General features: G+C 42.0%; 2 protein-coding genes and 1 long non-coding RNA gene across 4 annotated transcripts; 2 read left to right on the forward strand and 1 right to left on the reverse strand.

Annotated features, from left to right (window-relative positions):
- Window positions 1-1,234: 1,234 nt before the first annotated feature.
- LOC126619905 (mannan endo-1,4-beta-mannosidase 6-like) lies at window positions 1,235-3,374 on the reverse strand. Of its 2 annotated transcripts, none has more exons than XM_050288340.1 (6): window positions 3,094-3,374; window positions 2,724-3,006; window positions 2,447-2,641; window positions 2,178-2,300; window positions 1,876-2,087; window positions 1,235-1,787 (listed from the first exon to the last, which is right to left on the reverse strand). In XM_050288340.1, exons 1-6 carry the CDS (start codon window positions 3,270-3,272, stop codon window positions 1,352-1,354), a joined length of 1,428 nt encoding a protein of 475 aa, XP_050144297.1. In that variant the 5' UTR covers window positions 3,273-3,374; the 3' UTR covers window positions 1,235-1,351. The 2 variants fall into 2 exon arrangements, with proteins under 2 accessions (XP_050144297.1, XP_050144298.1); XM_050288341.1 differs by having other exon boundaries at window positions 3,100-3,334.
- Window positions 3,375-3,490: 116 nt separating this feature from the next.
- LOC126619932 (uncharacterized) lies at window positions 3,491-5,298 on the forward strand. Its single transcript, XR_007622189.1, has 2 exons — window positions 3,491-3,897; window positions 5,038-5,298. It is a non-coding gene; the product is annotated as an uncharacterized LOC126619932 (long non-coding RNA).
- A 2,771-nt stretch (window positions 5,299-8,069) lies between these two features.
- Window positions 8,070-9,211, forward strand: LOC126619914 (uncharacterized). The gene has a single exon (XM_050288355.1). The coding sequence runs from the start codon at window positions 8,070-8,072 to the stop codon at window positions 9,012-9,014; it is 945 nt and encodes a 314-aa protein (XP_050144312.1). The 3' UTR covers window positions 9,015-9,211.
- Window positions 9,212-13,449: the final 4,238 nt, after the last annotated feature.

Raw genomic sequence — 13,449 nt, forward strand, 5'->3', positions numbered from 1 at the left:
GATCCGAGCAGCCATTGTGGTTCCCGTGGTATAAGCACACAAGTTGCCGGGAAGACGTCACTTTGAATCCCAATTCTAAGGTGGAAGCTGAAAAACATTAGCCATGCCTGCAAGCGGTACCAAAGGCAGGCTTGTGAAAAGTGAAACGTTATTGCACAACCTGCGATGAGAGCTATTATGTAAAGCTTCCCGTTCATCAGAGACCTTGCCATGATCCACCAAACTCAAGAATATACTCGTTATCTGAGAAGAGATTTCGCCGCAGAGAATACTAACAAGAGATTTCGCTACCTGGTGAACAAACCTATGCCTGCACGATTGATTGATATGACTCATGGCATTAGTAAACAACAACAACAACAAAGTCTTATCCCACTAAGTGGGGTTGTCTATATGAATCCTGGAACATCACTGCATTTGGTTTTGTGTCATGTCGTCCGTTAGATCCAAGTAATCTAAGTTTTTTCTTAGAGTCTACTTCCAAGTCTTTCTAGGTCTTCCTATGTCCCTTTGGCTATGAGCCTCTGTCTCATAATCATATCTTCTAACCAGAGCGTCTGTAGGTGTTCATTTCACATGTCCAAACCACCTTAACCGATTTTCTCTCATCTTATCTTTAATTTCGGCTACTCCTAATTTACCTTGGAAATCCTCGTTCCTAATCTTGTCATTTCTCATAACCCACACATTCAATGAAGCATTCTCATCTTCGCTACACGCATTTTTGTGTAAGTGTTGATGCTTCACCATCCAATATTCCGTGACATAAAGCATTGTTGGCCTTATTGTCGTCCTATAAAATTTTACGTTGAGCTTTAGTGGCATACGACGATCGCACAACGCACCCAATGCACTCTTCCACTTCATCCATCAAGCTTGTATTCTATGATTGAGGTCTTCATCCAATTTTCCCTTCTTTTGCAAGATATATCAAGGCTTGTAAATAATGCTTTTGACTTGCCTTAACATGGGCCTTGTAGCTTTTGAGTGTGGGATGGGTGAAGAACTCATGGCATATAAGTAAACAATTACATTTAATACATCATATGGTTAATGGATGGCAGTAAATTATAAGTTGTCAAGTTAGTTAGCTACTAATGTAGTTTACTTCGTTAGTTTTCAATTGGTAGATTTCATCGAAAAGGTGCCAATTTCCGGTCTGTCATGTAGATTGCATAGAAATGTTGATTTTCTTCATCCATGAACAAGGTGTTAAGATTTGATGAACAACTAGTATCGTTAACGTAATTTTCTTTTATTTAATTCAGCTAGTCCATCTTCGTTTTTTTCATACACAAAAGATCACATAATACATGTCAACGAAGAAATGACAATTCAAAGCGTATAGCATTTACAGTTCATCATAACGTAGCAAGAATCCCTCTATTGGATGCTTCTTCTTACAACCCCACCGGCATTTCCAAGAACATCGAGAGTTGAATAGGGCAAGTCTTGTGGAGTGAAGGGTTATGATGTTTGCTGTTGAAGGAGATTTTGACAGAACAATCGCATAACCATCGTCCATGTAGTCGGTTCCATCTGGGAAGAGCTGCCACAAAAGACTCCCACCTCCACTCCCTCCTTTCCTTGTAGAATTCAGGATGGTCTTGTACACTGTGCTGAGAAGGGTGTCTCTAAATGATGAATTGTAGCCGGGGTCGTTCGAAGATATGCCAAACTCTGAAAACACCACCGGCATTCCAAGATACTTTTCTGCATCCTCAATGTGGGCTTCCATCCATGACTTGGTAAATTGGAGATGCACGTCAGAGATTGATTGTGATATCCTTCGTCGATGAATTTATAAAACTTCAATCAGAAATTGAATACTCGAATTATTGTTAGGGACTTGGACAATTTAGTTTCGAAAGTTACCAAGAGTCTGCATAAATGTGAGCAGAAGCAAAATCGACACCCAAAACCTGGTGGTTCCTTATGAAATCAGTTCCAACTTGTTGAGCATATGTATTTGGATTGAACTGAACTCGGGCAGGTGCTGAGGGACCATAAAATCCTTCCAGTCCAATCTCTACCAAGTGTTTCGGATCAACGCTCTTAACATAAACTGCCATTTCTTGTATCCAATCCTAGAAGACAGAACATTCCTTCAACTACAAGAAAATGATATATTCCGATAAAACAAAGATACACGGTCATATTTGTTGTAGAGCATAAACCTGCAGTTTATTGCCCGAAGGATCTGAGGTGCATCGAGGCTCGTTCATCAGTTCCCAAGCGAAAACTGTGGGATCGTCCTTGTAAGTTATGTTTGTGAGTGTATTAACTCTATTAAGCACCGTCTACAACAACAAAGTATAACAACAAATACGCATGAAGGAAATATCAAAAATATATAATCACTACAAACTTAATTAACAGGTAAATTAAGCACAATACCGACGATGGTAAGATGATCAAGGCTTGTAAATAATGCTTTTCGACTTGCCTTAACATTGGCCTTGTAGTAGCTTTTGAGTGTTGGATGAGTGAAGAAGTCATCATCAGAAGTCAAATTCAGACCAGCTGCTTTTCCCCATTTAACGTATTGTGCTTTTCCACCATATGCATCCCAGTTGTTGGTTAAAGATAATATGAGTCTGATCTTGTATTTCCTTGCCTCACTTATCACAAAATCCAAAGCCTGCAACTCATCGTACGAAATTCACTTAGAATTCGAGGAGTAACTCGAAAGCATTGAACAAACAAGTGGTTAGGGACTTTGCCTTGAAAACTTCTTCATCATAAACTGATGGCGATTTCTGAAGAGCTCGCCACTGGCCATCGTTGAAAGCCCAAGTCCTGCAAACAGTTAGTCCAACCGAAGCTGCCTGTTTGAACAAATCAGTGACTTTTCCCCTTGTGGATTGATCAGCAGAAAACACCATCAACCAGTAAGTGTTGAATCCATTCACATAGAAAGGTTGATCATTCAACACAAATTGGTTCCCTTTCTTCTGCACCAACTGCCACTCATTATCTTCCATTCCATCATTCAGCTCTTCAACCCTACACAATTAGGAACATGTATGCTTAAACATTATGCACATAAAATAAAAGTAAAAGTAAAAAATAAAAAAAGAAACCCAATCTTACGGGTACCAATCATTTGTGCTTGGATATGCTAAATGATCTTCGACGTTCTCCACCACTGTTTCCAATTGCTCAAATCCACTGGCATCAAAGAAAGTAGAGCTACAATGGCTGATGAAAATCATAAAAATGGTCACCAAAACAATGTTCTGTGTCATCATTTTTCTTTTGCGGCCATCCATGACATTGATTTGAACTTGCAAGACAATGCATGTTCTTTCGGGCAACGTATTTATACATATGGATCAGATGATGTCTACACATGATCACATTTCAAACTTTGAAGGGAAGGCAAAACAAACTGCTTCTTGACTCCACAATGTATACTGTTTCAAGTGTAGGAGTAAAGTTGCAGCTAGCCAGTATCAATCCCGAAGGCACTTTCAGTTGGGTCCTACGACAAGGTGGGATGAGCAGTAACAAAATTAACGTAGTTCTAAAAACTGAAAAATTGAGATGACAAGATTAATGCGTCTGATGAGCGAAAAACCGACCTTTTAGAAGATAATGTAAAACTGATAATACTATGTTTTTATGTGAAGTTAGATGGTGTGTTGCTTTCAGTTTCAGCTCAGATGTCTTGATCATCATTACATCTGATGGAGTATAGTGCATCTGATCATCTAGAGAAACCCTAGAAGGCTAGAACTAGATTGGTTCTATATATGCATAAAAAACAAAGTTCAGAGAGAAAGAAAGAAAGAAAGAAACATGGATGATTTACCTTTTTTCTGCAAAACTTGGTTATTTTCTTACCAGCTCATGAAGGAATGAATGTATTTGTGTCGGTTGCAGTGCATCGTGAAGGTAAGCTTTTCTTTTCCCTTTTCTTTTTCCTTTAGAGACTCTGTGACTACACGTATTAATATTCAGTACCACAAGGATTGCGGAGTGCTGTTGGAGTGTCTTGGCCACAAGACCGCTGTTTGTTCTAGCTCTAGGGTTAAGTTTTTCTTTTCGTGTTGCAGTTGCTTGGGTTTTGTACCCCATTTTCTAACCCAAAGAAAAATGCCGAGTCTTACATATGTATTTTAACACTTTATGCCCACGAAGTGGTTATTACCCAAACAACCAAAGGGTCATCGGAGACACTATCGATAACTTTTCGGGCCGCCACAGTTCAACTGACCACCTTGGCCTATGGTAGATCCGCCATGCCAGACCACGGGTCTAATCTACGTTTGTAACTTTGTGTATACCTTCTATTTTAATTTTTTTTTGGTCTAATTGTATACCGTCTTAATTCTCTATCCTACAATTACAAAAGTAGATCGGTCTTGATCATGGTCCGTCCGACGTTAAAAGATCAAAAAGATCACCAAAACCGTCCTCAAAATTCATGAATATCAATGATCTTCCCCAGCTTGTGTTGGTTGAAATTCTTTGTCGACTTCCTTTTAAATCCGCTTTTCAATGCCTCTGTGTGTCTAAACGTTGGTCGACTCTCATCTCCAGTCCGTATTATGTCTGTCGCCGACGCGACGTACTATAATCTTTTCGAATGATACAGACTACAGATAGAAGGAGGGAGTTTTTTTTTTCAATGGTCAAGCATTTTTAGTTGGGAGAGTTTGGGTGCCGGTGTTCATCACAATATGATGTTGTCTTTGTGAAGGAAAACGTGCTTTCCCACTGTTGATCCCTTCGTGGCCATCCCCTTTTGGTCTCGATTAATTTGTTTTCTTTGGTACAAATACTTTCGTAATCATTGGTCGTTTGTTCGATAAATTTTATGTTTTTTTTTTTACCAATCCTAACATCATGTCTTATCATATTTTTCATACCATCTTTGTAATAGAGGTAAGGTACACCAATATATATGGGTCTTATCTCTATTATAAAAACGGTACAAATGTATGAAAAATATAATAAGAGTAGCATTTTTGTTATTATTTATCGTTTATGTGTGTGTGTTTTTGAAAATTTCCTTGTCCTTTCACTTGTTAGCGCTTGCCATGCATGCGTCTCATGCCAGTGGGGAAGGTCTTCGTTGAAGGTATACGTGGTTTGCCGTGCGCTCACAGGTGAGTGACATCTTTAGCATTTGAGTCTCATCCAAAATTCTAGAGAGATAAGACTATAGCGCGACACATGAGGGGAGAGATCGTCACAAATATATATATATATATATATATATATTAATTGCAATTTTAATGTTATTGTGATTTTATCTCAAACTAATTACACAGTCGTGTGAAAATTTTAAAATGCATTTCATTGCAACATTGGCTAAGAATATTACCACAGTCTATAAGTGTGTTTCTGCATTGGGCAACCTTATAGGGAGCCTAAGAACACGAAAACAAAACTTGAATGCAACACGCAAAGAGACTTGAATAATTCATTGCATTTGGTATCAACCTATGTGAGTGTGTTCCCGCATAAAGTAGTCTCATTCAAACCAAGAGAGAGAGAAGCACATGATGAGAGAAAAACACAAGAAGAAGAAGTGTATCTCAAATGCACCTAGCTTTTGGCCATTGTCCTCCAATAAGTTTCTAGTCATGACATGCCAAGACCCTTTCTTCTCTTGTTTTGATAGCTTAATGTAGAGGTGTGCAATTTTCAAACACATCCGATTCGGTCCCTTTAATTTTGGGCCGGCTCGTGCCCTTAAATATTTTTTTTTTTTTTTTTTTTTTTTTAGGAGTGTGCTATTTAACTCCGCCTATGTCTTACATGGCCGGTCCCAAGCCCGGATAAAGGAGGAGGGGGAGGGCGTCAGGTAGTCGACAGCCGGCACTCCATGATCACGTCGAATCCTTATGAAAATGAATCCAGAACAAAATCGCGCTAAAGCTAGGGCGTCACCCGTAAGTGGCGCGCTGTGTGGCCCGAGCACAGTGATAAGTGAGCAAGGGTCGCTGTATCTCCATCGGCACCCGGATGCAGTGTTAAATGAGCAAGGGGGCCATAGAAACTTCTTTTCGAACGACTCCACTCAAAGTTGTTTGGGAGCATATGCTCCTATCAACTTTACCCAGGACACACAAAAGAAGTACTTTGATCCTATTAGACGGGGGAGGGTGAAGAAGCTAGGACAGAAGGGTAGAGTTCAAGAGAGCAAAATGCGTTTAGGAACGTGGAATATAGGAACCTTAACGGGAAAATCTATGGAAGTAGTGGAAGTTATGGTGAGGAGAAGGATAAATATTATGTGCCTACAAGAAACTAAGTGGGTTGGTAGTAAGGCAAAGGATCTAGAAAACTCAGGGTTTAAACTTTGGTATTCGGGCACAAATAGAACGAGAAACGGTGTTGGCATCATCGTGGACAAGACCTTGGTACAAGATGTTGTAGATGTCAAGAGGGTAGGAGATAGAATCATGGCAATCAAGATTGTAATAGGACAAGAACTTATCAATGTGATTAGTGCGTACGCACCTCAAGTAGGGTTGGATACGAGTTCGAAGGAGAAATTTTGGGAAGATCTTGGAGACTTGGTGCAAGGAATTGCTCAGACGGAGAAGTTATTTATAGGAGGAGATTTAAATGGACACGTGGGCAGGGAGACAGGCAACTATGGAGGTTTTCATGGTGGCCATGGTTTTGGGGAGAGAAACGAGGATGGGGAAGCTATCTTGGATTTTGCAATGGCATATGATCTCTTCTTAGCCAACACCTTCTTTAAGAAGAGAGAAGAACATGTGATCACCTACAAGAATGGGTCGTCAAAAACACAAATAGATTTTCTTCTAATGAGGAAAGGGGATCGTATAACTTGTAAGGATTGCAAAGTTATACCAGGAGAGAGCGTGGCTAATCAACATCGCTTGTTGGTGATGGATGTACATATCAAAAGAGTAAGACAAAAGAACAAGACTTGGAAGTGCCCAAGGACTAGATGGTGGAATCTAAAAGAAGAAAAACAAGTCATTTTCAAAGAGAAGGTAATCACCCAATGTGTGTGGGATAGAGAGGGGGAAGCTAGCCAAATGTGGGATTCCATGGCTAGTTGTATCCGAAAAGTAGCAAAAGAGGTATTAGGAGAGTCCAAGGGCTTTGCCCCACACCAAAAGGAATCTTGGTGGTGGAATGAGGAGGTACAAACAAAGGTGAAGGCTAAGAAGGAATGTTGTAAAGCCTTATACAAGGAGAGGACCGATGAAAATGGTGAAAGGTATAGAAAAGCGAAGCAAGAGGCGAAGAAAGCTGTCAAAGAAGCTAAGTTAGCGGCTTACGACGATATGTATAAACGACTAGATACCAAAGAAGGAGAGTTGGATATCTATAAACTATCTAGAGCAAGGGAAAAGAAGACAAGGGACCTAAACCAAGTGAGGTGCATCAAGGATGAGGATGGAAAGGTTCTTGCTACAGAGAACGCGGTTAAAGACAGATGGAGAGGTTATTTTCATAATCTTTTCAATGAAGGACATGAAATGAGTGCTTCTTTAGGGGAGTTGAGTAACTCAGAAGAGTGTAGAAACTACTCTTTTTATCGTCGAATCCGGAAGGAAGAAGTGGTTGTAGCTTTGAAGAAGATGAAGCATAAAAAAGCAATAGGCCCAGACAATATACCAATCGAAGTGTGGAAACTTTTGGGAGAGACAGGTATAACATGGCTCACTGACCTTTTCAATAGGATTTTGAAAACGAAGAAGATGCCAAATGAGTGGCGAACGAGCACTTTGGTGCCTATCTACAAGAATAAGGGCGACGTACAAAATTGCATGAACTATAGGGGTATTAAGCTAATGAGTCATACAATGAAGCTCTGGGAGAGAGTCATTGAGCATAGATTGAGGCAAGAGACACGGGTTTCGGACAACCAATTCGGGTTCATGCCAGGGCGCTCAACCATGGAGGCAATCTATCTCTTACGAAGATTGATGGAAAGATATAGAGATGGGAAAAAGGATTTACACATGGTCTTTATAGATTTGGAAAAATCGTATGATAGGGTCCCAAGAGACATTCTTTAGAGGATTTTAGAGAAGAAAGGAGTACGAGTAGCATATATCCAAGCTATAAAGGATATGTATGAAGGAGCAAAGACTGCCGTAAGAACTCATGAAGGACAAACCGAAAGCTTCCCCATAACTGTAGGATTACATCAAGGCTCATCCTTAAGTCCTTACCTTTTTGCGTTGGTAATGGATGAGTTAACAAGACATATTCAAGATGATATTCCTTCGTGTATGCTTTTCGCAGACGATATAGTGTTGATAGATGAAACTCAGGAAGGGGTAAATGCAAAGCTTAACCTTTGGAGAGAAGTGTTGGAATCTAAAGGTCTTCGCCTAAGCCGATCAAAGACAGAATATATGGAGTGCAAGTTCAGTGCAAATGGAGGCCAAAACGAGTTAGGGGTGAGGATCGGAGATCAAGAAATACCAAAGAGCGACCGTTTTCGTTACCTAGGATCTATCTTGCAAAAGAACGGAGAACTAGATGGAGATCTCAACCATAGAATACAAGCTGGATGGATGAAGTGGAAGAGTGCATCCGGCGTGTTGTGTGACCGCCGTATGCCACTGAAGCTCAAGGGAAAATTTTATAGGACGGCAATAAGGCCGACGATGCTGTATGGCACAGAATGTTGGGCGGTGAAACATCAACACGTACACAAAATGGGTGTAGCGGAGATGAGGATGCTTCGTTGGATGTGTGGACACACGAGAAAGGATAAGATTAGGAATGAGGATATCCGGGGTAAAGTAGGAGTAGCCGAAATTGAAGGAAAGATGAGAGAAAATCGGTTACGGTGGTTTGGACATGTGCAAAGAAGGCCTACTGACGCTCCGATTAGAAGATGCGACTATGAGACAGAGGTTCAGGGCCGAAGGGGTAGAGGAAGACCTAGGAAAACTTTGGAAGAGACTCTAAGAAAAGACTTAGAGTACTTGGATCTAACGAAGGACATGACACAGGATCGAGCACAATGGCGTTCTAAGATTCATATAGCCGATCCCACTCAGTGACTTGGATTTTCCAAGTCTCCAACCGAGAAGTTTTCCTCACTCGGGAAATTAAGGGAACACTACCCCAACCTACATGCTCCACTCAGAAAGCTTCAACATACAAGCTTCAACAAAAGAAAATTCAAAGAACTTAGCGAAGAAGGCTTTGGTGTATTTAACACAATACGTTGAAATGAAGGAAAGCTTATTTATTAATATCCCCGATAAACTACAAATATGTACATATACATGAGTCAAAATAAACACACAAAAGGGAGCCTTCACAAAGGTTGCTTAGGAGAAGTCTCAGCAGTCGGTAGAGCCCCAGAAAGAGAAGGCACCGGAGGGGGATCATTTGGAGCCTCAGTACTGGACAGAACCCTAGAAGTAGGAGGCATCAGAGGTTGATCATTCGGAGCTTCATTACGCGGTACAGCCCCAGAAGACGAAGGCAATAAATGCCTTTGGAACAAACCCACAAATCTCTGATGATCAAGTAAAACCTGACCATCAGTTTCCTTCATCTGGTCAAGCTTCATCTTCATGTTTGTAGCATAGTCATGTGCGAGCCGGTGCAACTGTTTATTCTCATGCTTGAGCCCTCTAATCTCCTGTTTGAGACTCATCACTTCAGCCGCCAATGATTCAACTTGGCGGGTTCGAGCAAATAGGCGTTGGGCCATATTAGACACAGAACCTGCACACTGAACACTGAGAGCCAGCGAATCCTTAACAGCTAACTCATCAGACCGTTTGGAAAGTAGTCTGTTATCTTTGGGAGTGAGAAGGTTCCTGGCCACCACCGCAGCGGTCATATCATTCTTCATCACGGAATCCCCAACGGTAAGAGGACCAGTAGGGGAGACGAAGGATGGGCGCCATATGTTGTCTGGAGAAGGCGGGGCTGCCTCTTCAACAAGGTTCAAGTCAAAACGACGGTCGGAGGGGCTAGACATTTTCAAAGGTGTTGAAGAGAGAAGAGGTCGGACAAATCAAGATCTTAGAAGTGCAAGAATGAAACTTCTACTGGTGGAGATTCAAGTGTGCTTTGGAACTTAATGCCAGCCCCTATAAAAATCTGCACTCGACGGAGCTTCAGAAATCGAAAAGGCGCCTGCTCAGAAATCGAAGAGGGGTTTGCTTTCTCAAAAGCTGGGCTGCTTAGAGATCACGAGGGTTGATCTCAGAAATCGAAGAGGCGTTTGCTTTCTCAAAAGTTGGGCTGCTCAAAGACCACGAAGGCCGATCTCAGAAATCGAAGAGGCGCTCGCTTTCTCAAAAGCTGGGCTCCCCAGAGACCACGAGGGCCGATCTCAGAAATCGAAGAGACACCTACTTTTCCAGCCTTGTCAGCACCTGTCACACGCACACTCAGCTTTGCAGAAATTATGGGCATTCTGTCGAAGACTTCTGGTGAAGTAGAAAGCACATGAATCTTACTGTTCAATCATCCACTTCCCACACGCAACAATAGCTCATGGGTACCACATATAACTTTGCCAAAGTTCTCTGCCAAAGTTGAGCACGTGAAGCTTGCAGCTCCCACTACATCGCTCTGACTAAGAAAGGTAAAAGAATAGCAAAGAAACAGCACTAACAAAGTTTAGACACATAAATTTTAAAGGTCTAGCTACCATATTATTACCCACAAGGGTAAAGGAACAGTACCACTGCTGGATAATCGGAAAGCCCCTGTGTGTCAACCTCTGTGCTTCGTGGCAAGGTAGACTAGCAAACATGCCTAACCTTTACTCACACTCGAGAAAACACTCCCAACAAGATTGCTTGCTCCAAAATCGAAGAGGCACCGTCCTCCGAATCTCGAGAGCCAGACTCCCAACATGACTACTTTCTCAAAAGCGAAGATAGGGTAAAGGAACAGTACCATTGCTGGATAATTGGAAAGTCCCTGTGTGTCAACCTTTGTGCTTCGTGGCAAGGTAGACTAGCAAACATGCCCAACCTTTACTCACATTCGAGACAACACTCCCAACAGGATTGCTTGCTCCAAAATCGAAGAGGCACCGCCCTCTGAATCTCGAGAGCCAGACTCCCAACATGATTACTTCCTCAAAAATCGAAGAGACACTGCTCTCCGAATCTCGAGAGCCAGACCCCCAGCATGATTGCTTTCTCAAAAATCGAAGAGGCATCGTTCTCCGAATCTCGAGAGCCAGATACCATAGACCACTTTTTCAAAGTGCTCTGACAGAGTTAAAACATGTGAAACTGGTAGCTCCCACTACCGTGCTATGACCAAGCAGGGTAAAGGAATATCACTACTACTTGTTGTTAGGGAGACTCCTATATATGTCGACCTTCATCCCCAACGGACAGGCAGACCTGCAAAAATGCTCAACCCTTCATCATATCTGAGAGGGCACTCCCAACGAAGCCTTTCGAAATATTCAGCTTTCTTTCCCCCCGATAATACCTCTGCAAACAAGCTATACTAGAGCAAGAATATCTCATATCATCAGGGTTAAAAGCAAGAGTATCCCATATCATGCTTTTTCCCTGTCTTTTCCTTTGGCCTTGTTTTTACCTGCAAGACAAGGAGAAAGAGAGCAATCAGTCAGCACTTGGAATCAAGCTTCCAGCCAGGAACTGACTGCCTGGAACCCCTTACCTGATTACTTACCTGGCATTGCTCTCGAGTACTCATCTTCAACATCTTATGTTTCCAGGGAAGATTCCGCATCTGCTTGAGGAACAGATAGGGCAAGTGCGAAGGATACAAGGAAGCATGTGGAGACAAGCGTAACAGCACACGTGCCGATACAGCAGGGTGGAACGTACTCTAGATTTGATGGACTTGTTTTGACCCTCAAATTCTTCAGTCGGCCTTATACTCTGGAGGAAACCAGAAAACCCTCCAGCTCAGTTCAAGAATAAGCCTGTGGAAAGTTACTTCTTCAAAAGCAAAAGTATCTCATATCATCTCTTCTCATTTTTCTTCTCTTTATCCTTCATGCTGCTGCAAGATGGGGAGAAGGTGAACAATCAGTCGGAGCTCTGATTGCTTACCTTGTCTGTCACCTCTTTCAGCAGACCCCCTAGCTCGGCGACTTGGGGGACTCCTACTACATGGTTTGTATCGCGCTTGACCAAGCCTGAAACTACAAGTAAGCTTCAAGTGAAATTGATACATTACCTTGTGCATCTCCACCAGTTAAAGATACCACCCCTGGATGGAGGAAGAGTACTTCCAGAGAAGATGCCACATCTACCTATGAGACAGATAAGGCAAGTCAAGACGACACCACACTCCGATACTTAGAAGTTTCGTGATTACGAGATCATTCTCCCACATTATTTCCTAATGTCATTTGTACTAAATCATTCACTTGTACTCACTAAAGGAGAGCTTGAACCTATGTACTTGTGTAAACCCTTCACAATTAATGAGAACTCTTCTATTCCGTGGACGTAGCCAATCTGGGTGAACCACGTACATCTTGTGTTTGCTTTCCTATCTCTATCCATTTATATACTTATCCACACTAATGACCGGAGCAATCTAGCGAAGATCACAAAAAGCGACCGTTTTCGCTACCTAGGATCTATCTTGCAAGAGAACGGAGAATTAGATGGAGATCTCAACCATAGAATACGAGCTGGATGGATGAAGTGTAAGAGTGCATCCGGCGTGTTGTGTGACCGTCGTAGGCCACTGAAGCTCAAGGGAAAATTTTATAGGACGGCAATAAGGCCAGCGATGTTGTATGGCACATAATGTTGGGCGGTGAAGCATCAACACGTACACAAAATGGGTGTAGCGGAGATGAGGATGCTTCGTGGGATGTGTGGGCACACGAGAAAGGATAAGATTGGGAATGAGGATATCCGAGGTAAAGTAGGAGTAGCCGAAATTGTAGGAAAGATGAGAGAAAATCGGCTCCGGTGATTTGGACATGTGCAAAGAAGACCGACTGACGCTCCGGTTCGAAGATGTGACTACGGGACAGAGGTTCAGGGCCGAAGGGGTAGAGGAAGACCTAGGAAAACTTTGGAAGAGACTCTAAGAAAAGACTTAGAGTACTTGGATCTAACGGAGGACATGACACAAAACCGAGCGCAATGGCGTTCTAGGATTCATATAGCCGACCCCACTTAGTGGGAAAATGCTTTGTTGTTGTTGTTGTTGTTGTTGTAGGAGTGTGCTATTTATCTACTTATTTTTACTTCTTATACATCCTGTTAATTTTCGGTTGTTTGATTAGATGAATTAAAGAAGATTAAGTGACAGAAATTAACAAGGAGTGTGTGGATAACACACCTAAGGATGGGCAACAGTTATGACGGGCAGGTAACCGCAGTTATTTACCCATAACCGTTTATGCTCATACCTGCATAACCGTTTAACCGTTAAGTAATTGCCTAAACGGTTATACCCATACCCATAACCGTTTATAAACGGTTAACCATACCCATAACCGTATACTCATTTAACCGT

This window comes from Malus sylvestris, chromosome 4 (genome assembly GCF_916048215.2).
Source record: "Malus sylvestris chromosome 4, drMalSylv7.2, whole genome shotgun sequence".
Classification (NCBI taxonomy): Eukaryota; Viridiplantae; Streptophyta; class Magnoliopsida; order Rosales; family Rosaceae; genus Malus; species Malus sylvestris.

Coding starts and splice junctions, on each gene's coding strand:
- LOC126619914 (XM_050288355.1), top strand. CDS start 8,070: ATGTATGAAGGAGCAAAGACTGCCGTAAGAACTCATGAAGGACAAACC.
- LOC126619905 (XM_050288340.1), bottom strand. CDS start 3,272: ATGGATGGCCGCAAAAGAAAAATGATGACACAGAACATTGTTTTGGTG. Junction 3,007..3,093: donor AGCACAAATGATTGGTACCC/GTAAGATTGGGT, acceptor CTAATTGTGTAG/GGTTGAAGAGCTGAATGATG. Junction 2,088..2,177: donor CTTCGGGCAATAAACTGCAG/GTTTATGCTCTA, acceptor TCTGTCTTCTAG/GATTGGATACAAGAAATGGC.